The 22,739-nt window shown below is 35.1% G+C and overlaps 6 protein-coding genes across 6 annotated transcripts; 1 reads left to right on the forward strand and 5 right to left on the reverse strand.

Moving 5' to 3' along the window:
- Positions 1–656: 656 nt before the first annotated feature.
- On the reverse strand, positions 657–2,538 carry MONOS_15525 (putative tigger transposable element-derived protein 6; the record flags this gene model as incomplete). Its single annotated transcript, XM_067868408.1, has 2 exons — positions 657–2,165; positions 2,215–2,538. The coding sequence occupies 2 exons, from the start codon at positions 2,536–2,538 to the stop codon at positions 657–659; spliced, it is 1,833 nt and encodes a 610-aa protein (XP_067729679.1).
- A 4,970-nt stretch (positions 2,539–7,508) lies between these two features.
- Positions 7,509–9,369, reverse strand: MONOS_10360 (uncharacterized protein; the record flags this gene model as incomplete). Its single annotated transcript, XM_067862804.1, has 2 exons — positions 7,509–8,503; positions 8,628–9,369. 2 exons carry the CDS (start codon positions 9,367–9,369, stop codon positions 7,509–7,511), a joined length of 1,737 nt encoding a protein of 578 aa, XP_067729680.1.
- A 177-nt stretch (positions 9,370–9,546) lies between these two features.
- MONOS_10359 (uncharacterized protein) lies at positions 9,547–10,125 on the reverse strand (the record flags this gene model as incomplete). The annotated part of the gene is made up of 1 exon (XM_067862802.1): positions 9,547–10,125. The coding sequence occupies one exon, from the start codon at positions 10,123–10,125 to the stop codon at positions 9,547–9,549; it is 579 nt and encodes a 192-aa protein (XP_067729681.1).
- An 840-nt stretch (positions 10,126–10,965) lies between these two features.
- MONOS_10358 (uncharacterized protein) lies at positions 10,966–11,817 on the reverse strand (the record flags this gene model as incomplete). Its single annotated transcript, XM_067862801.1, has 1 exon — positions 10,966–11,817. The coding sequence occupies one exon, from the start codon at positions 11,815–11,817 to the stop codon at positions 10,966–10,968; it is 852 nt and encodes a 283-aa protein (XP_067729682.1).
- Positions 11,818–13,601: 1,784 nt separating this feature from the next.
- Positions 13,602–14,844, reverse strand: MONOS_18602 (uncharacterized protein). The gene is made up of 2 exons (XM_067871636.1): positions 14,540–14,844; positions 13,602–14,463 (listed from the first exon to the last, which is right to left on the reverse strand). The coding sequence occupies exons 1-2, from the start codon at positions 14,762–14,764 to the stop codon at positions 13,699–13,701; spliced, it is 990 nt and encodes a 329-aa protein (XP_067729683.1). The 5' UTR covers positions 14,765–14,844; the 3' UTR covers positions 13,602–13,698.
- Positions 14,845–17,750: 2,906 nt separating this feature from the next.
- On the forward strand, positions 17,751–22,735 carry MONOS_10357 (uncharacterized protein; the record flags this gene model as incomplete). The annotated part of the gene is made up of 3 exons (XM_067862800.1): positions 17,751–20,276; positions 20,522–20,662; positions 20,925–22,735. 3 exons carry the CDS (start codon positions 17,751–17,753, stop codon positions 22,701–22,703), a joined length of 4,446 nt encoding a protein of 1,481 aa, XP_067729684.1. The 3' UTR covers positions 22,704–22,735.
- Positions 22,736–22,739: the final 4 nt, after the last annotated feature.

A 22,739-nucleotide genomic window follows, 5' to 3' on the forward strand; every position in this document is an offset into this window, starting at 1 on the left:
TTTCGGAAATGTATTCCCAAATTTAAAAATCCGAACAAGATTTCTTCAACAATTCATGTCATCTTTCATTGTTCGTTCGATGAGATTACTGTCTTTTAGTCAATTCGTTGAATATGCAATTAATTTGAACATTGAAAACGTGGAAATGGTTGCTGAGGAGACGAAAATGATCCTTAAAAGACAACCGAAAAGTGAGAAATCTCTGAAATGGATGATCTTCCTGATGAAGATACTGATTTTGGTGCAGGTGATGGAGCAGACGCATCAGAATGGTATGATGACTTATTCTTTTTTTCAATTTCATACGCTTTTAAAAAAATAAATAATAATTCGTAAATACCATTGGTGCTAAACCCGCCCCCTCAAATTTTTGCTAAACACATATATTTTTGTTATTATTTTTTCAGATTCCTTCATGTTAGCTTCAAAAAAGAAAAAGAATACAAGATTGAAATGAAATGACTGTATACAAACGCTGTGCAAAAGTTAATAAACTGTTAAATATCCATCTTCAAATATACTTGGAACAAAGTATTTTCCATTGTTGAAAGAAGTGAGAAAAGCAAAAACAATATTCACTTGTATTTCTTTATTGATCTGAACGATTCATGATTCCAAACTTTTTCATTATAAAAAGAAAGATAGATAGAAAGAAACTACGACGACAAAGAAGAATAATATTTTTTGCGAAATTCAATTTCTTTATTACTAAAAGCAGGTGAAACTTCTCTTTGTATTGGCTTTTCGTTTTCCATTTTTCTTCCTTTCTCTGAGTCGCTCCCTCCACTAACATCATCGTCTATAATTTCATAAATTTTCTTTTTCTTTTTCTGTTTTCTTTCTCTTTCATCTTCATTTGAAGAAGAGCTAGACAAAAGAATGTTAAATTCTTTTTGAGAATGCTTTGTTTTCAAAGTTGAAGAAGTCGAAGAAACATTTGATTTTTCAATTTCTTTATATTTCGATCGAAGAAATGCAAGATGCTTTTCAGCATCTTCAAGTTGCTTTTTCAATTCAAAGCTGTCCATATCTTCAATAACTGTTGTAGAATTTAATTTGTGATCATTAGACGGAGAAGAACAGATCGATTTGTTCGGCGAAGTTGATTTTGTTGAGTTTGCTTTATATGCAGAATGAATATCTAATGATTTTGATGAAGCAGATACAATTTGTCTTTTTTGTGGAGAATAGTCACCAAATAGTTCTTCACGCCAATCTTGAGACGAATAATGAAGATCTTCTTTCAATGCAGATGTTTCTATTGATGCTCCTGCTACTCTAGAGAACACAGGAGCTGCTGCAACAGGCCAAACCCCTGTCTTTATGAATACTGCTTTTATTGTTGAAGGTGTACAAGCAGCTGCCAAGGCTTCAGGAAGAACTTCTGCGAGTTGTGTTCTATAAGAAGGGAGGGAGATTGGAGATGGAATGATAAATTTGTTGTTCAATGAAGATTTTAGTCGAGAAAAGATACAAGAATCACATGGTTGAAGTAAGTGTGTCATGTTGGGTGGGAATCGTTTCAAAATGATGTTGTTTTTTTCTGCGGCTTCAATTACAAATTCATCGTTATGTGTTGAATGATTACCCATCAACAGAAGGGCGCGATGGGAGCTGGTTGGTTTTACTTTCTCTGTGATAAATGGAATCCAACAATTGATCATGATGTGTTTGTATATTTCCTTCGTTATCCACCCAGAAGAGGAATTAATATATCTGATATCAAATGATGATAGAGAGCGAAACTTTTTTGGGAGTGTTTTCTTAGGATAAAGAAGAAAACGAGGCAACGAAGATCCGTCGGCGCAGACACAGAGACAAATTGTGGCATTCGGTACTTTTGGAGGTGCTGTAACAGCTGGAGGAGTTTGATCTTTGAAGCAAACAACCAATTTTGATGAAGATTCCCCGCAAGTGATCGAAGATTCGTCGAAATTGAAAATGTCGGATGATGTTATGTTATAGTCTGATATTATGTTTGAAAGTACAGTAAACCATCTGCTAATATTATCTGGTGACTGTGCTTTGATTTTTGCAACATCTGTTGGTCTTGCGATAGCGGCTTTCAATATTTCGCTTCGTTTAATTAATTTGAATGCATATTTTTTAATGATCATTTTCAATTCATTCTTTGATTTTGGCTCATTTTCAATCAGATCCACACACTGAAACATTCAAAAAAGTTCGAAAAAACATGAAAAAAATATTGCAAACCATGTTTTGCACATCACGAACTCGAACAATTGTTTGGTTAGATAAAAGAACCAAAACTTGGTTTTCAATTGTATCCAACTGGTTATCTGTGAATGTTTGTGGATGTCCATTCCTTCCGACCTCTCTTCCTGCTTTCTCCGCTCTTATCCCTCGTTTCCAAGCATCCTTTGAAATAACTTTGGCTTTCATTGCAGTTGCATATTTCACTTTGAAACTTTGTCGAATTGCGAATAGCTTTTTTGACGGGGATTTGAATACGCGATATTCCCTTGTTGCCAGAACTCTGTGCAATTGAGATGATGTCAATTCAGATTTTTCTGTCATTAAAATAGGGAATGATCAGTTTCTTCAGAATTATCAAAATTAATGTTTCTGTCATAGGCAATCCTTTTCAGATGCATGGTTTGATATTATGTTAATATATATCTTTATTGAAACATTGAAATTATCAACTTTCCAAAATTCTGAAGGAAATCAAACATGCGAATAAAATAAAAAATAGCAACATTCAGCTGGAAGAAGACATGATGAAGAAGAATAATGAATATTCTTTCATTATTTAACACATTTTCGATTATTTTTGAAATGTTTATATTTCTATTGTTCATTGAAATTAAAAACAAGAGAATGCTTCATTGAGAGGGGGCGGGTTTGGCACAAGGGTGTGGGTTAAGCACCAATGGTATTATCACCCATTTTTTTATGAAAAATTCGTCAAAAAAAATTATTCATTAAAATACAACAAGCAATTAACCCTAGATGAAAATTTGATAAAATGATCAAGAATAGAAACGCCTTTCATCGTATCGATTATGAAGTGTTTTCTTTTGGTACGCGTATATTCTTCATTTGCCAAGAACAGAAATGCTTTTGAAAAAAAAATTTTTCTTTATTATCTATTCTGTGAAATGATGAAAACAGAAAAATGTTGCTATCAGTTTACAGATTCAATTTAACATAATTAATCAAACAATTATGATATAATCATTTATTTCTAATGATAATTCAATGAAATATTTACAGTTAAAAATTGGAAATGTTTCATGAAAACTTGTGATTACATCTTCAAATCCTTCTTCTTCCATCTTTTCAAACACTTTCCTTTTGACTGCTTTTCTTTCCGCTGCTTCCATTTCGTATCCTGTTTTTGCTTCAAATCTTCTTTAAACCTCCAGGCAATATTTCAGGAAATGAGCATTCAATTCATTTTTCACTTCAAATTTTGCCATTTCTTCCAACACTGCTTTAGCAGCTCCACCTTTAATCAAGGAATCAATTTCCACAATTCTATTATTAATTGCAAATTTGAATATGATTAAGCACCATTTTTTTATCTCTGTTTCTTTTTCTCTTGACGCTCGAAAAACTCCAACAGTACTTGCTATAAGCCCAATAAATCCTTCGTTTCTCAATTCGCATGAGTAAAAATAATACTTAATTGTTTTGAGCCACCTCATTAGTACAAACACTTTTTCCTTTTCTTTTTCGTTCATCTCAATTTCCTTCTTCTTCCAATCCACCTGTCTTGTCAGCTCTTCCAATTCTCTTGATGCCTCTCTTGCAAAATGCAGCTCATTCGCAATCACTCCTTCCAAGCTGTCATCATTAGAGAATCTGAATATCAAAAAACTCCATGCGGACTGATAGGCGAGTTGAGTCAGGTTGTGATTTTTTTGATGATATTGGATGATTTCTTTGATTTCATTCACAAACAGCTCTTTTTCCACCTTCAATTACAGAAAATTGTTAAAAGAAAAATCAACATTCAATGATAATGAAAAAATTTCAGACATCAATTATCCATGTGTTACTCAAGGAAAGCAATGACATTTCCACTTCCTTTTCAACTTTCTCATTTCTCTCCTTTTTTTAAAGATTCTTTCAGAAGGATAGGGACGCACACTGTTTTTAATTCTTCACTTATATCATAGTCATGCGGCATGAGATAGCATATGCAAAGATCAACAATAAACTCTTCATCTCTTCCTTCTTTTTTATCATATTCTTCAAAGATCATCTTTTCAATTTTTTCAAACAGTGAAGAGTCAACAAAGCTTGGATCAAATATGGTATTTATTGCGTTGTATCGTCTTATATTTTTCAAAAGAATGATGATGTATTTGTTTGAAATTTTGTGTTCGTCAATCATCTTTTCAATTCTGTTAAAAAGAAAAACAGTGAACTCTTTTAGGTAATCCTCTTCAGTCATTTTTATTATCAATGAATTCATTTCCTCGATTTTCTGTTTTTGTTCAATTTCATCTCAATCTTCCAGCTCAGAAAGCAATTCTGAAATGAAAAATTGAAAGAAAAAAAAGTAATCACCTTGAATTTAAATTGAGAAAGGATCCCAAACCAGAAAACTTATTTGTAACACCATTCTCATGAACTTTTTCCAATTTATTCTTTTTGAATAAAATATGATTTTTATCATTCATGTCGAAAAAGAACATGTTCAAAAAGCGGAAATGACAAAAAATATCACAATAACAAAAAATTACTCCATAAAAATACAGCACTCACACCATAAGTTTTTGTGTTGTTGTTTTTGTGAAAGGTTAAGATGACGAAAGTCAGGATTGATTCCAAATCAGGGTTTCTGATCTGTGATCTATTCATATTATCAGAAATAATTAGATCTTGATCATGAAAAGTAAGTTGTCACTGAATGAATGCAGCACACAGAATTGGCTTTATTGTTGATATTTTGTGAAACAATGCTGAAAAGCTGATTTATTGCCTTTTCAAATTTGGATGGTCAAGGAATTTTAACGATTTGGATGGTGAATGATGATAAAATGAGTTCCTGGAACGAATTTAAATGATATTCGTTTTGAAGACATTTCCATTTGCAGCCTTTCCAAAGCCCAAAAAACAGACTTATAATTTTAATGAGACAGTCTTTGTTTCTTTGAATTGAGCAACTTGATCATATTGCAATTCCCTTTCAAACCAACAAACAACAAAGGTTTTTGACTAGTTTTGAATGTGGTTTTTTATTTTTGACTCGAAACAAGATGGATTTGAATAGATATCCAAATATCTATCAATTTTCGGCATAGGTTCAAACGCGTTCCTTTTGCAATTTGCGTTTTTAAACACTCAAATTATAACGAATTAATAGATAATAATTATTCAAAAACTTTTTATGGACCGATTTTTCGAAAAAAATTTTTCTTGTTGAAAAAAATGACTTTTGAAAAATGACCCATAAAAACATGAATTTCAATAAAATTTATTCAAATTTAAAAGAAAACGTGATTTTCACACATCCAATGTGCTTTTATAATAATATAAATTTATTTTATTAATTAATTTTCATCAAAAAAAATATAAATCATAAATAAAAAATTTAATTAAATATCTTTGATCTAACTCACAATAAAATTTTTAATATCTGGAAAATTTGAATATGCTGTTTAAGTTAAAATAGAACCTAAAAGTATGTAGTTCGTTCACTTTTATATGTTAATATAAGTATATTATTATATGCTAACTTGTATAATGTTGAAAACAGATTTAATTATCAGTGACACAAGCACATGCATTTTCACTTCCATGTTGTTAAGCTGAAAGATTAAAATTTCAAAATTGGTTGCAATGGAACGCAAAAGGTATTATATGATTCATAATATCAAATAAATATTCATTTTCTTTTTTCCTTTCAAAATATTTTCTTTTCATTTGATATGTTAATGTATTTTTTTATTAGACTCGATCAAAACATGCATTTATGAATTAATCTTGCAAAAATTAACAATAATCACACAAAATTATTCAATGTTGAATTATAAAAACAATGAACTTTACAAAAGTTTGTCATTTTTATGTTTTTTTTTAAAAAGCAATGAAAAATTAGATTGATTTGGTTTTTCAATCTGAATTATTTTCATTTCATTTCCCGTTTTCATATTTTCCATCCATATACACATCATTTGGCATGGTTCTTCTTCACTTCCACATATTACGACATCTAATTCACTGTTAGAGGAAAATAAATCAAATTCAAACAATTCTTTTTTTTGTGGTAAAAAAAACCAAACTTTTATTTAGAATATGTTTTAATTCCTCAATATTGAGCCATTTTGTGTAAGTAATGTTTAATTTTGCAACATTGATTTATTTAAGCATGCTATGATCGAGCCTAATACAAAAAAATATTAATATTCCAAAATACAAGAAAAAATTCGTAGGAAAATAGCTTAATAAATATTTATTTGATGAAAAAAACTATATAAAACCTTTTGCGTTCCATTGCAACCAATTTTGAAATTTTAATCTTTCAGCTTAACAACATGGAAGTGAAAATGCATGTGCTTGTGTCACTGATAATTAAATCTGTTTTCAACATTATACAAGTTAGCATATAATAATATACTTATATTAACATATAAAAGTGAACGAACTACATACTTTTAGGTTCTATTTTAACTTAAACAGCATATTCAAATTTTCCAGATATTAAAAATTTTATTGTGAGTTAGATCAAAGATATTTAATTAAATTTTTTATTTATGATTTATATTTTTTTTGATGAAAATTAATTAATAAAATAAATTTATATTATTATAAAAGCACATTGGATGTGTGAAAATCACGTTTTCTTTTAAATTTGAATAAATTTTATTGAAATTCATGTTTTTATGGGTCATTTTTCAAAAGTCATTTTTTTCAACAAGAAAAATTTTTTTCGAAAAATCGGTCCATAAAAAGTTTTTGAATAATTATTATCTATTAATTCGTTATAATTTGAGTGTTTAAAAACGCAAATTGCAAAAGGAACGCGTTTGAACCTATGCCCAATTTTCAAGAGAAGGAAATCGATCCAATTGAATTACGAAAGAATTTTGGAAAGGAATGTGGAAAATGAGCAACTTCATTTTCTTTTCCGTTTTCAACAGATAAAGTCTTATTGAGGAATATTAGTATTTTCAATGGATAAAGATATTGAAATATGCTTTTACATAGGCTTTGAAGGTTTATCGTTGTTTTTTTTTTAAAAAAATATTTCGACTTTTTTTTTAAAAAGAAAATGTGACTCTCACTTCCTTCTCTTCTGTTTTGAGAGATCGTCACTTATGGGCAAGTCACCCAACTGATCTGAAATGAAAATTACGATATAATTTAACGGTGATGTGAAGATGTTATGAAAAATGGAGTGAGTGACATGGCGCAAATTACAAACGCGCCTGAAGAGATTGGAAAATGAGTGGAAACTACAATATCATTCGCAATGGGGTGGGAATTATACGCGGCGGGAAGAAGAGAAGGAAGTGAGAGTCACATTTTCTTTTTTAATCAAAGCACATGTACTTTGATTCAAAAGAAAACATTCTCTCACTTCCTTCTCTTCTGTTTTGAGAGAAATATTTAATTGGGAAAACGTGATGCATTAAAGGGATTAAGTAGATTTGGAGATCCCCGTTTTTCGACATTTTTTGTAGTAACTCTTGCTTTGCTTGTGATCTGGTTCTTATAATAAACTGAACGGATTTTTCTTGGATGACTTCTTGTTCGATCTTTCTTTCACTCTTGTTCTTCTCTTTAGGTTCTTCGATGCTGTTGTCTTCTGGTTCCTCGATTCGACTTGGCTTAAGACAACACGTTTTTGAATTTAAAACAGCTTTTCCCTGATTGCTGCAAAATCTGTTGTTTTTCCATTTTATCTTCAACATTCGTGCACATTTTTTCATGTGTGAAGATCCTGAATCTTCACTTCTATCCACTTCCTCCTGTTCGTTCTCAGCTGTTGTTGAATCATCGTTGTCATTTCTACTTGCATAACTTTCTTCTGATCTTTTCAAGTTCTCTAATTGTGGATCGGCTGAGTCACTTAGCATTTCACTTTGCACATTGCTTTCGGTTGATTGAACTGCAATAGCTCTAGCGCAAGAGGAAAAAACATCTGATTGAAAATAGTAGTTCGTTATCGTATCGCTTCGCGGAGACAGCCTTGCGAACTTGGCAACTTGTGCTATGGGCATTACAGACATTGTTAAGGCAGATATTGAAGCGTCCTTCAATGAATAAGGTCCGAAACATTCAGGAATACCTGACTTGTGAATGATTTCAGATGCAAGTTTTCTCAGGGCTCTTGACAACAGGGGCTTTTTTGTTATTTCGTTCACAAACAAGTGGTCAGAATTTGTTTGTATCTTTTCCACTCTTAACCACAATTCCTTCACAGCTGATGCAGGGCAAATAAATGGTGTTTCTTGGAGGAATGGGATGATGATATCCGTTCTTTCCGTTCCTGTCTTCAATGAGGTATCAAGGGCAATTGAGTCCTCTTTTATTTGTGGAATGTGTGAGGCTTATTCTTTCGAGTTCAGTGAAGCGGCATGCAGAAAAAAGGATGCATAGGCAGATTGTTTTCTTCATGAGAGTTTCATTATCCAGATCTTTGTTTTCACCTAAGGTTGCAATGTTGTCCAAAAGAACTTTTGGATTCCATATCGGAGGCTTGTTTTTCTTCTTTCTTCTTTCAAGTCTTTTGAAAGATCGGAAAAGGATCTTCATTAGTGGATAATCTGCTAACTGCTTTTCGAATAAAAGTTGAGACACAAGAGAGATTGCTGAACGTGTTTTGCATAGCGAAGACCATTTTTGTCCCTTGTCGTGAAGTCTAAGAAAGATATCCTCACGTTTTATTACCCAGTCAAACCAATCACTTGGAGGTGGACCACAGTTGCATACAGCCCACTCTTCTCCGAAACGAGCGAAACTTAGTAAATATCCGTTCCATGTTGATGGTGAAAAGCTGGATTCGCACAAATTAACCATATCAATGGGATATCCTTTCGTCTGAAGGATGGCTTTGAACCAAACTTCTCCGTTAGAAGCTAAGGATTTATCAAGATTGCACGCAGTTTCCCTGAAGGAAGACAAGCATCCATCTTCTTCATCAGTGGTCCTGGTATTAGAAGATCGCTCAGGTTCTTCGATGTCCATTCGACATGATTCGTTTTTCTCAACAGCGGTTCCCATATTTGGCCCTTCCAATCGGGAAGAAGGAGAAGAACTCGAGCTTGTTCGAGAATCGTTTTCCTGATTGTCGGGAGAATGAGTGGAATGGGTGGGTGAGCGAGAACGGTTTCTCCACGCCAAGGCTGTTGAAGGCCATCTTCGTTTATATGGCTTCTGGGACCGCACCATCGATAAGCTTTCCTGTTCCACGCAGTGGCAAACGCATCCAGTGTTATTTTCACTTGCATCTTCTTTGCAAGTTCTCGAAAGGCATCTTGTCTTATTTGATAGTCTCCTCCCCTTTCTAATCTTGAAAGGGAGTCGGCTCTCCCGTTTTTCTTGCCCGGAATGTGTTGAGCCTTCACTTCAACTTTCATCGCTTTTATATGCCTCCATATCTTTGAAAGAAGCCTTCGAAGGTTTGTCCCTGCATGCCATCTGTTTATGTTGAAGACCGATGTTGAGTTGTCCGATCTTAAAAGAAGTTTGCTGATGTGGTTGGATGACAGTGTGGGAGTGATATGGATTAATGATTGAAGGATCGCCCACATTTCTCGATAATTGGAGCTTTGGTTTTGTTGCCAACGTGGGAGTGAACGATGGAAGTCGTATTCTTTGTTTCTTATTCTTAAATAGGCTCCAATTGCTTTTCTTGATGCGTCCGTTGTGAGGCTTGCTTCTGGAAGAAACAGAGGACAAAGCTGCCTGGGTATATTGGCTTTCAATTTCGATATCCATTTTGCTAGACTTGGGAGGATTGAATGGTTGATCTTCGTCCTCCCATTCCATCCTGTTCTCGAGACCATGTTGTTCAGAGTTCGATACAGAGTTGAAAGAAAAAGAGAAGCTTCCTGAAATACGAACCTTGTGGCGTTCAGTTTTCCAATGAAGGCTGCCAGGTCTCTCACTCTCACTTCTTGTGATTTGAGGGACATCTTCCTCCATTTGAAACATTCACTTGTTAAATGATTATTCTTTTCCTTTCTAACGCAACATGAAAATGGCCTGTGTCCCAATCGAACCCTAAATAGGTGAAGCTTTGTGACGGCATCAGGTGACTCTTTTCTTCGTTCACAAGCAAACCAAGGCTTTTGAGGAGAGAGACGACTCTCACAGTTATCCATTTGAGTTTTCTCTGATCTTGGTGAAGAATAATAATATCGTCCAGATAAGCGATTGCTCTTACGTTCCATTTCTGACGAATGAATGTTATCACTTTTCTCATGATTTTTGTGAAGATTCTTGGAGAATCTTTGTATCCAAATTGCATTCCGTTGAAACAGTAGTAATTCTTTTCGAATTCGAAAGAAAGAAAAGGCTTGAAATTGTCGTCCACCTTTACCAAGTAATAGGCTTGGCTTAGATCGATGGTTGTCGCATAATCTCTATTTGCTATAATTCGTTCCACTGACCTGTAATCCTCCAATTTGAAATGAAAAGATTTTGTTGCATCGTTCAGCTTTCTGCAATCGATTATTTGCCTCCATCCACCTTGTTTTTTCCTTATGACAAACACTGGGTTTAAGTGTTTCACTTCTCTTTTTGGAATCTTTTGTATAATGTTCGTCTCGAGCTACTCCTGTATTAGCTTTTCCATCGCAATCGTTGCCTTCTGTGACTGTTGTGGACAATGAGTTACATTCTTTGCATTGATTAGTCTCTCCCTGGCTTTTTTGCTTTTCCAAATTGGAATAACACCTCTCTTTATCAGCCTTTCCCCACCTATCCTTCTCCATGCATTTCCAAAAAATGCCGTTCTTCCTCCAACTGTTGAATGCAACTGGCTTAATTTGTTCTCGCTCCCCTGGATCGCTGCTGTGAAGGGCTTTTGTTGTAAGTGCTTGCTGATCTTCTCCCTGCATACGACCGGGGGCCCGAACGAAAAAACTGTAAATGTTGATCTCTCTGACTGGTTCTGTCTTTTCCATAATATCTTTTTCCAAAGGCTTTTGAATTAAAAGATATTTGTGCCCATCTTTTAGAAGTTGACTCTATTGTTTTCCTGGATTCTTCTAGCAGATCCCTTTGTCTTTTGGTTAGAAGTGTAGATGCTGAATCTTCCTTAATTTTCGCTGCCTCGGAAAATCCGAATCTTGCTTGAATGCGAGCGTTTCTGGCCTCCTTCAGGGCTTGGGCGAGAAGTAAACATGCTTGAGCTATTGGTTCATGAGCTGCATCATCCTTTTGAGTCTTTGAGTGAGCAAATAATAGTAATTTCATAACTGGATATAAAAATGTTTCGCATCTTTCCCCAGCTTGGTCTAATGCGTCCTTGAAAGGACTTGCAGTTCTCACAAAAGGAGGAGGCGCACAAGATAGGAAGGGTGATAAATCCTCAGTCTTTAAGGTGGAAATTAATTCGTTAATCATAAGGTCCGGTAAGGGCAGATCATATAAGGATAATTCCGGTGGTCTTCCGAATATTTCCAAAAATGAATCTTCCAAATGTGTATCTTCTTCTTGTTTTTCTTCGTCCGAAGTTGAAGAAGATGAAGGTTGCAAGGTTGAGAAAGAAGAAGGTTGGGAGGCGGAAAAGGGTCCGGAAAACATCGGAATCCCGCTTGTTGGTCCACCAGGAAGCGCCGCTGCGCTCGGTTCGGTCGCAAGTCCAGCTCCCAAAGGATTATTCGGAATCATCTTTTTTCCTTGATCAGTGATCGTGACTTGCCCATAAGTGACGATCTCTCAAAACAGAACTGAAGGAAGTGAGAGAATGTTTTCTTTTGAATCAAAGTACATGTGCTTTGATTGGCTTTCTGTTTGCTGAAAGGAGAAGGATTGAACTTGCTATCAAAAGAAATGGAAAAAATTTATTTATAAAAGCAGAAATAACATTTTATTATTTCGTAAATCTTCAACCTGGATGGAGAGTTATGAGCATTTGTGAGATGGCGATTCATTTTTTGTTTGTTAACCCACTCAAACAGCTGAGAAGTGGGAAAAACGAAAAAAAGTGACTGATAAATGCATCTTCGACTAATTCAGCTGGAAGCATTGCGGAAATTCTTGTTCTGAAGATTTCCAATTATGAACATAACTTCATCTGATTGAGCACCAGTTGAAGTGAACAATTTCAAAGATCAACGTTTTTATCATGAAACAGATCATATGTGTTTCCTTCAGAACCATCAATTTTGGTCAAGTATCTTTTTTGCCGAATATTGTGTTGATAAAAGCGACTTCTCATTTTTCTCGATTTCATGGAAAGACGCACCAACAAAGCAAGGCAATTCATTCCCGTTTTCTGTTTGTCTTTTGCCTGTGTTGACTCCTGCAACCTTTTTCGTCCTTAATTTCGAATTCAAATTCTGACTTCTTTGGAAAACGGAACGAGCAAAAAATTGGTGTATTCAATGAAAGATTATAAAATCTGAGCATCAGTCGATAAGATATTTTTATTGGATGTTCTTTGAGTGGATTTCTTCATGTCTTTTTCCTCAATATGATGAGTTTAACGATCGAAAATCGAAATATTTTGGAAATGTTGAATGTGAAAGTGCAAACATCAGAATTTACAACCAAGCAATGGGGGGAAAATGAAGACTTTTAACCGGAATTAATCAGTTGCATCCTCTTCTTTTTCAAAAAATGAAATGTCACATGTTTGATAATATCTTCGCAACAAATCCATCATCTCATTTAGGAATTTTCTCTTCGCAATTTAATGTTTCTATTCCTTTCTAATCATTTCCATCGCCTTCAAGGAATGGGCATGAATCACAAACAGAATGTTGATCTCTCTGAATACAAAATAAAACAAATTTTAGAATTCCAAATTCTACAAAAAATATTTGTTTTAAATGTTAATGAAAAAACTGAAGAATGACGAAAAGCAAATGAAGATTCTAAGAGTACATTTCAACAAGAAATACAAAAAGTTAATTCTTCTTTCTCCTGATTCATCTTTTTTCTCCAGAACATTCAGAATTGGAATTGGGTCAACCATTCATTTTGATTGAAAGACGATGAGCTTCGAAAGGAAATGGAAAAAAAGAGCACCTGGGGTTGAGAGGCTTCAATCGACCTAACAATCATGAAGTTAAAGCATCAAATTCTTGTGATTCACAATCATCTCTTTTGCTTTCATTTGCTTGTCAAGTTATGATTTTTATTCTTCTTATGCTCATTGATATCAGATGGAATTTGGATGAAAAACCAGGAAAGAAGTGAAATGAAACAAGATAACTGAAGATAACAAAGGAATGGATGGTGGAGAAGCTAAATGAAAAACATTTAATGATTTTTTTCATGAACCTCTTGAAAAGACGAATCATTTGAGGAATAAAGGATGAAAATGAAAAATAAAAAAAAAAAAAAAAAAAAAAAAAAAAAAAAAAAAAAAAAAAAAAAAAAAAAAGATATTTTTTTCTTGTTGCTTCATTTCATTTTTAAGAAGTAAAAGGAAAAAAAAATGAATTTTGAAAAAAACTTTTAATGACTGTTTTCTTTTGATTTTGCGAAATGATCAAAGAAGAAAATGAAATTTTTGAGTTTAAAAGCACAATTAATATCATTTCATTAAATGTTCACTAAATAATCTGAAATATTCAACGTGAATTTACTGCTATATCTGATAATATAATAAATTTTTCCATAAAAACTAACAATAACATCTTCATATCCTTCTTCTTCCATCATCTCAAACACTCTCCTTTTGTTTATCTTTCTTTTTGCTTCTTCCGCTTCATCTTCCTCCTCTTCTTTCAATCGCCTTGAAATCTTAATGCAAAATAGCAAGAACTCATATGTTTCATATTTATTCAATGTTTGTAGCTGCATCTCCTCTAAAACAGTATCAACAGCTCTGCCTTTTAACAAGTCATCAACTTTCACAGCTCTATTTTCTGCTGCATTTACAAAGTAATAAATGCATTGATGGCAAATATCTCTGTAATTATCCCTTGATGCTCGATATATCTGAACAATGCTGCCAATAAGCTCGGAATATTCTTCATTCCACAACTTGCATCTGCGAAAATAACGATTCAACGTTCTGAGCCATCTCAACAAAATAAGTTCTTCTTGCTTTTCCTTTTTCCTTTTCTCTTTTTCTTTCTCGCTTTTCCAATCCACGCATTTTGCCAGCTCTTCCAATTCTTTTATTGCCTCTCTTGCAAAATGCAGCTCATCCACAACCACTTCTTCCAAGCTTTCATCTCTGACAAATCTGCAAATTAAAAACTTCCAAGCTGATTGATAGGCAAGTTGCGTCATATTGTGATGTTCCTGATTGCATTTAATAATCTTTTTGATTTCATTCAAATACAGCTTTTTTTCGATTTTCTGGGTAAAAAGAAAAACAGAAAAGAAAAATGGAGATGGGAAAAATATTATCAATACGGAAAAGAAGTTTCCATACACAATATCTTGCAATGTAACTTAAAGTCAGTATAGCCGTTTCCATTTCTTTTTGAGTCTCCTCGTTTCCTTGCTTCTCCGAGGTAGCTTTCAGAAGGCAAGTCACACAAATTGGTATCAATTCATCAGGAATTTCTTTGACATTCAGCAAAGAAAAACATTCGCAAAGATTAACAAGAAGCTTTTCATCCTTTTCTTCTTTTTTCTCACTTTCATCAATCATCATCTTCTCAAATCTTTTTAACAACAAAGAATTTTTAAAATTCAGGAACCAAATATCTTTCAGCACTTTATGGCATCCGATGTGCTTCAACAATAAGCACGAATTTCCTATCGAAAGTATCTCTTCATCAATCATTTTATTAATATTATTGAATAGGCCTTCTGAAAAAACAGAATTGAATTCTTCATTGCTCATCTCATTCATAATTTCATTCATTTCTTCAATTTTCTTTTCCTGTTCTTCTTTATCGAAACGCTCAAGTTCAGAAAACAATTCTTTATATTAAAAAGCAAAGAAACAAATGCAATCATCATGATTTCAAATTCAACAATCATTACAAACTCAAAATCTTTTCTTCTACGTTCTTTGCATGCATTTTTTAAAATCCATTGCAATCAGAAAAAAACACATTTTTATAATTAATTATGAATTCGCATATGTTTGATTGTAGAAATCAGAGCAAAATAAAAACGAAATTAAGTCATTAAAATATATGGTTTCATACCATTCTATTTAAAATTTGTATTTTTTAGCAAGGTATGATGAAAAAAACAACGATTAATTAGTATTTTTGTTTATTATAATGGATCATGTGATCTAACAGAATTATTTGATCGAGATTAATATTCATCAAAATGAGGAAAGTGCAAACAGATTCTTCCAACTGAAATAGCAACAGTATATTTCGGTTCACAAAAAACAATAATGGAGATGCACTGGATTGAAATGCTGAAAGATGATAAAAAATAAAAAACCAACTGAAGAAAAATCAATTTTTTAAAATAAAAATGCAAGAACTCAAATGTTATCAACTTTTGTATTATAACTTGTGTAGAAAATAACAACATTCACATTTTCAGAACACAGGAATCAATTAAATAGTTCAATTGTATTCATCTTCTCATTTTGGAGCAGGGAATTGAGGAATGATGGTGAGTGCTGAAGGTGCTGTGCAATATGAAGATGTTGGATGAGTTTTATATTTAGATAGCATTTTTAACAAAAAAGGATGAATGGGAAAATGAAATTGAAATTTCACATTTTTCAGAAGAGCAAGAAATCGATGTATTTGATGGAGAAACAACTGATGGAAAGGATGGTTGGGGAATCAGATGATGAAACACTTGAAAATGGAAGGAATGATGAATTTTTATTGGAGGAAAACAGGTGCCTAGGGGGAAAAAGTTGGAAAATACTTATAGAAATGGTAAGAAGGTTTGTTGTCGTAATATTTTTGAAGTTATTATTAATTTTTTCATTCAGGAAGTTGAAAGAGCGAGGGATTAGCTGGCTTTGAAGAAGAAAAAGAAAAGTTGGGAAGGAAAAATAAAGACAGACAGATGAAATTCAAGAAATTTTGAAGATGTTTGGCATTGGGCAATGGCGATGAATAGTTTTTGAGGAAAGATGATTTTTTGTGAAAGAAGGGAAAGTGAAAGAAGAAGAGATGGAATGAAAAAGGGATCGCTCAATATTTCATGTATTTTTTGTTGGAAAGAGAGAAAGAGATTGAGCTGAAAGTGAAAAAGGGTTCAGAGGTTTCTCCTCGGTAAAAGAAAAAGAAACAGAAGACGAGAATTTCAATCAATTTCAACATTGATATTCATTGGCTCTCATTTTCACAATCTTCAACAATTAATCATCTCATTCAATTCATTCATCACCATTACCTTCTTCTTCTTCTTCTTCTTCAAATACGTCAACAACATTTCACACAGCTTCTTCATTATCCTCACATATCATCTAATTGAACTGCTTTTCATTCTGCATCTGCATCAGAGGCCATGAATGAAATGAAAAAGAAGAAGAAATCGATTGACAAATGAAATTTGCAGAAGCAGACTTATTCATCCCGAAATATAAAGTATTGTGGATTATTTTTTCAGATCTTTCAAAGAGAACAGAATGAAGCATTTGTCTGATTATATTTTTGAATTATTATCTTTTCACATTTGCTGCGAATTCACATGGAAATTATTGAAATGAAAAATCAGTTTCTTGAAAAGAACTTGAATGATTTCTCAAATGATTGAAACAACACCAATTTTTTTTTTTTTTTTAATTTTTTTGCTCAATGTTCATTAAAGAATCCGAAATGAAAAATATATTTGAATTTTCGGAATTTCAGAGGATTTTTATGAAATAATTCAAATTTTTTATCAATGATTAACGAGTTTTTTCGCAATATATAAATTTTTCAAAAAACTGCTTCTTAAAGATATTTTTAAACATCTTTTATAAGTTTTCATTGCTTTAATGAATAATTCCAAAAATATTATTATGGCAGCATTAATCATGCTAAAAGTGTGATTATTTTATTTATTTTGAAGAGCGAAATGTTTGTTTTGCCAGAATGCCCATGGAAAAATGATGAGCGAGCAATTTTGAGATTTCAAACATTTCAAAAGGAAGATGAGAGACAAATAACGAGAAAAGTCCAACATCAGATCGCTGGAGGTTTAAGGGTTTCAAAGCGTTATTCTACTGTTCAAAGAAAAAGGAAGATATCAAATTTTCATCAAGGAAAATACAAATTTATGTCTTTCGTGTGCTTAATTGCGTTTTATTTGCAAATAAAGAAATTGTTTCATCATTCATAAATGCAAGTCAAAAGAAATACCCGTCTGTCTTGAAGCACTAGAATCAAATAATCCTGAGAAGCTTTTTGAATCATTAAAATATCTGAAAAAAATTACACAAAATGGTTTAAATATTTTTTAAAAAAAATTTTCTTGTTTTTCATTCAAATTTTAAACATTTGTTTTCTTTTAAATAGTTAATGCAGCAGAAGTTGCTCTCATGAATGATTATCCTTCTAAAATACATAAGTTTATGCTAAAACATCAGGGAACTGTGTTTCATTGCTTTGCATTAATATCAATTGTTAACTTCAGTTTGCTTCATTCATTTATTATTGTAATTTTGCAACTGCAATCAATCAGCTCAACACGAAGACGAACGTTTTTCTCGATCAATTTTATTTTCAGAAATGCTTGGTTCGCTTTTTGAGTGGTTATATTGCGATGATATAAATATTCGGATAAATACAATTGGTGTTATTGGAAATGTGTGTAGCTGTTGTGGGGAGTGCACAATGTACTTATTGAGCAAATTCAACTTGCTGTTTGGAGTGACAGAGATGATTCGAGTGGAAGCGAAATTAGTCGGCGAAGGGTGTTGGGATGTTGGGGAAGTGTGGAAAAGGCAAAGAACAGCGGAATTAGAGAAAGAAGCGAGCGAAGTTAAAAGAAAAATAAGACTGCTTCAAAAGAGCAGGAATATTGATAGCGCAACTGGGATGGACGGAGAAGCAGCAGAAGCAGAAGAAGTTGAAAATGATGACGAAGAAGATGATGAGGAGGAGGAGGAAGAAGAGGAAGAGGAGGAAGAAGGCGATAATCTTCATCATCATCATCATCATCCATCCCGCCGTCGCTCGTCCTCTCTGAAGAACGAGAGAAGCCGAGGAAGCGCTCCGTGTGCGAAGCAGCGCCTGCACCGGCTGGCGCAGCGGCTGTCCCGCGTAGAGCGTGAAATCGAGTCAGAGAACTGCCGCCTCGCCACCACACAGCGCCTGGTGAGGCAGCTGAGCGAGACAGTCGACGGGCGCCTGGCAGCAGACGAGTCGCTGCTGCTGAGGGAGAAGGAGTTCGGGTTCGAATGGGAAGAGCTCAGGGAGAGAGACAGGGAGTGCAGGGAAGAAAGAGAAAGGATGCAGATGATGGCTGTGCTTGCGGGAAGGAGAGGAAGCTCTGCTTTGCCGGTGGATTCGAATTCATGTATTTCTGCTATTTCTTCTGGTTCTTCGACTCCATCTGGTTCTATGGATTCAGAAGGCATCTCAATGGCAATGGGGTTTGGTTCAGCTCCGTCACCTTTATTATCCTCCTCCTTTTCATCATCATCATCATCATCATCATCATCATCATCATCATCATTTCCGTCTTCTTCCATTTCTCATCCGCTTCTTCGCCCGACCCCTCTGCACGCCACAGACACTGCATCTTCCGCGCTCTTTTTGCATGTCTCTCTTCTGTCTCATCTTCTGTGGCTGTTGTGCAACATCGTGTTTACGTGCCATGTGAGTCTGATGACAAAGCAGAGCGAGCAGAAGCACCGCTGGCAGAAGGAAAGGCAAGCGCTGGAGATGGCTGTGAGGGAGGAGAAGAGGAAGAGGAAGAGGAAGGAGAAGAAAGAGAAGGGAGAGGGAGAGGAAGAGGAAGGGAATGTGATGGTGATGGAGGAAGAAGAAGATGAAGAAAGAATGGTGAGCGTTGGAGGGATGAGGGAAGAAGAGGAAAAGGCAGAGAAGGAGAAAGAGGAGAAAGAGGAGAAAGAGATACAACAAGAAGTGGATGCGCTGCTTTGGCAGAGAAAGAGGGAATATTTGAAAACAAACGGAATTGTTCAATTTGAGAAATCTTCAGCTTCTTTAAACAGTTCGAATGCGCTTCAAAGTTTCTCAGTTCAGCAAACTTCTTCACAGAACTTCGGTTTTGTTCCTTCTTCTGCTTCTTCTTCTTCTTCCTTTTCTTCTTCCTTTTCTTCTTCCTTTTCTTCTTCTTCCATTTCGCCAGTTTCTTTGCTTCCACCCACCTCAACACAGCCACCTTCCATTGACACTCAATTTCCATTTCATACCACTTCATCACAGCATCTCACACCACACTCCACGACTCCATCTTTCATGTCACAAATGCCTTCTCCTTCTCCTTCTCTTTCTCCTCCTTCTCTTTCTTCTCTTTCTTCTCTTTCTTCTTCATTTCCTTCTTCTCTTCCTTCTTCATTTTCTTCTTCTTCTTCCTTTTCTTCTCCTTCTCCTTCTTCTCTCCCCCCTCCCACGCGATTCTCCCAGCTCTCCTCTTCCTCCTTCTCCTTCTTCCTTCTTCTGCATTCTCTTCTCGACATCTTCCCTCTCCTCACCACACTCACCACACTGTCTATGCTTCATTCTTCTCTCTATGATGACGTGGCTGTCTTGTTAGACACAGACATTTATCGCAAAAGGCTGCAAAGAGAAGCAGAAGAAGCAAGCAGCGCGCACAAAGAGAGAGAAGTGCTGGCGTCGCAGTCGCATTTCTTTGCGTCTTCGAAGTCGGTTAGTAATTTGGATGAAGTGGATGCAATTGGCAGTTTTGTTGAGCAGCTTGAAGAAGATGAGAAATTTTGTGAGATTTTGAAGGGAAAGGATGAAGAAGTTCAGTTTGTGAAGTGTTTTTCTTCTCATTTGTCGACATCCAAACAAGATGTGCAATATTCTTCTTCTCTTTCTCCTTCTTCTCCTTCTTTTATTTATTCATCATCGTCATCATCTTCTCCTTCTCCTTCTTCTTCCATTTGTTCTTCTCCTTCTCACATTTGTGAGCTTTTCAAACAGAATCAGCGCGTCGAAGGGCATTTGTGGATCGCCAAAAAGACGTTGAGAGAAGAAATTTATTCGCTTTTTGCTGAAATGACTGACGATGTACTGAAGCTGCTGCATATCTCCATTTTTTATACGAAGGCTGCGAAAAAAGTGTGAAAAAAAAAATTTTTTTTGATATTTGATATTTTAATGAAAATGTTTAACGCATTTAATTGGTTTATATTTTGTCTTCTTTTTCATTCTTTCATTCTTTCTTTTGTCTTTGCTTTAATAAAAATTTTTCTTATTTTCACTATTTCTGTTATTATAATATTAAAATTTCAACGAATTTTTTTATGAATTTTTGTATTCTATTTTTCATAATGTCAATTCTTATCAAAAAAACACACCAAAAGTATTTGAATGAAAATGCTTCTCTTTTGGGCAATCTGAACATCTGCTTAGCTCTTCCACTTTTCTCTATTCCTTCGATATGCACACGCACTGTCTCATTGCTGTCTATCTTGGCTCAGTCTTCTAAACCAGAGCATGGAGATGTATGATATGTTTATTATTTTATGAAAGAAGAAGTTTTTTTTTGACAATTTCAGAATTTTGGTGGGATTAATTCTTTTTTTTTTTTATTTTTTTTTTTTTTTTGAGGGAAAATATAACTTTTTTTTTTATCTTTTTTTATTTTATTTGTATTATTTTGATGTTTTTTATCTTTTGTGGATATTTTTCAAAAAATGAATATTTTTTCTATTTTTTATTATTCTTCATAAATACTTATTCATAAACTCTAACAATTCACCTCAGAATTTGGTGATTCATGACATCCACGATGCACTGTACATGGTCATCCAACGATACACAACAAGCCTTCACAAGAAAAGAGAGATCCAAAAGCAGAGGCTGAAGAAAAAGCAGATGCAGCAAAGTGGAGCAGCAGCTCAAAGAGAAAAGCGAAAAACCACTTCAAACAGAACAAATGCTTCAGACAAAGCAGAAGAAGACGAAGAAGACGAAGAAGAAGAAATCGATGCAGAAGCAGAGAATGAGACAGACTTCGATCTGGTGGACGACTTCAACGACTTTCCCAACTGCCTCAACTCGATCAGCGCGGAAGGGTCTGAGCCTCTCTGGCACGACACCGCCGAAAACGGGCTGACTGCTGGCGATGTGCAGCTGTTTCCCCCACGGCTGCTGAGAAAATACGTGCGAAGCTCTCTTCCTGCTACTTCTGATTCCACGCAGCAGTTCTGCCGGGATGTCGCAGCGCTGCTGAAGCTGCCGAGCTATTCGGATTTCTTTGTTGTGCATGAAGTCACAGCGAGGGCTGCGTTTATCGCGCTGTTTGCAGAGACAAACATCGCTTTGGGGGAAGAGTCGCACACCGCAGCAGTCGCCACGCACCCGTATCTGCTCAACTGTGCTGTGTCTTTGGCATCATACAGCCTCAGATTCAGCTTTCTGAGCCAAATTGTGAGTTTAATTGTTGCGTGTGGAAGCGATTCGCAGTATGCGTGCCTCAGCAAGCTGTCTGCCACGCACAGTGTGATTGTGCTGTGCAAGCTGATAGAGACGGTGCTTGGCTGGCGACTGAGCCTCAAAAAGGAGAATGAGCTGACGAAGGAAGTGATGAATGTGTTGTTAGATTCGCTGCACATGATACTGAAGCTGATGCGGTTTGGAAGAAGAGAAGCAATCATGGTAACATTTGATGAGGAGAACGGGAAAAGCAAAGAGTCAAGAAAAGGCAATAATAAAAAAAGCAATGCTTCCAGGATTGGCAAAGAATGGAGTTCGTTTGACAAAGGGCTGCTTCAGATGGAGCTTTCAGATTTGGATGAGCTGTATGAAGAAGGAAATGCTTCGTATCATCTGCTCAATCCTGTGCTGAGCGATGTCTGTGCACTGCGATATGAGACTCTGTTTGACACAGTTTCTGAAGTGTTTTTCCATCCGAAGGTCAATCGACTGGCTACTCGCATTGCCGAATGCTTCATAGCGCCTTATTTGGAGGTGGTGTCGGAGTCTTCTTTGGAGGATGTGGGGAAAGCAGGGAAGATTATCAATGAATGTGCTGTTTTGAATGCAATGAACACGATAAGAGATGAGGAAGGTGATGGAGACGATGAAAGCGAGGAAGAAGAAGAAGAAGAGGAGGAGGAGGAGGAGGAGGAGGAGGAAGAGGAAGAAGAGGAAGAGGAAGAGGAAGAGGAAGAAGATGGTGGTGATGAAATTAGATATAAACAAAGATTAATAACTGGAAAGGCTGGATATCCAACAAGAGACAGCGATATTTTGGCAGGCACGTTTCAAGATTATCAAAATACTTTATTTGAAAATGCTGACATGGGTGTTGATGGGATTGATGGGATGATTGAAGATAATTCATTTGTTGAAGGAGGAAGTGGAATTCAAGGTGATGGAGAAAGGATGGCAAATCAAGCAAATAGCTTTGAGAATCCGTCATTTGCAAGTGTTTCTGGGATGGAAGGAGAACCAGCAAACGATGTGCATTTAAGTTCGTCAGAAGGCACAGGCTATCCAACATTTGTTGACCAAGTGTTTAGTGAAGGCTTTACACCTTGAACAATTTGGCTTTTTCGTCATTTCAAAATTTTGTGT

The sequence above is a fragment of the Monocercomonoides exilis genome (assembly GCF_001643675.1).
Source record: "Monocercomonoides exilis strain PA203 chromosome Unknown scaffold16-1735695, whole genome shotgun sequence".
NCBI lineage: Eukaryota > Preaxostyla > Oxymonadida > Polymastigidae > Monocercomonoides > Monocercomonoides exilis.

What these genes read in the sequence shown, in the direction of transcription:
- MONOS_18602 (XM_067871636.1), bottom strand. Translation starts at nt 14,764, where the DNA reads ATGATGATTGATGAAAGTGAGAAAAAAGAAGAAAAGGATGAAAAGCTT. An exon ending in GTTACATTGCAAGATATTGT is followed by an intron (nt 14,464 to 14,539) that starts GTATGGAAACTT and finishes CTTTTTACCCAG; the next exon opens with AAAATCGAAAAAAAGCTGTA.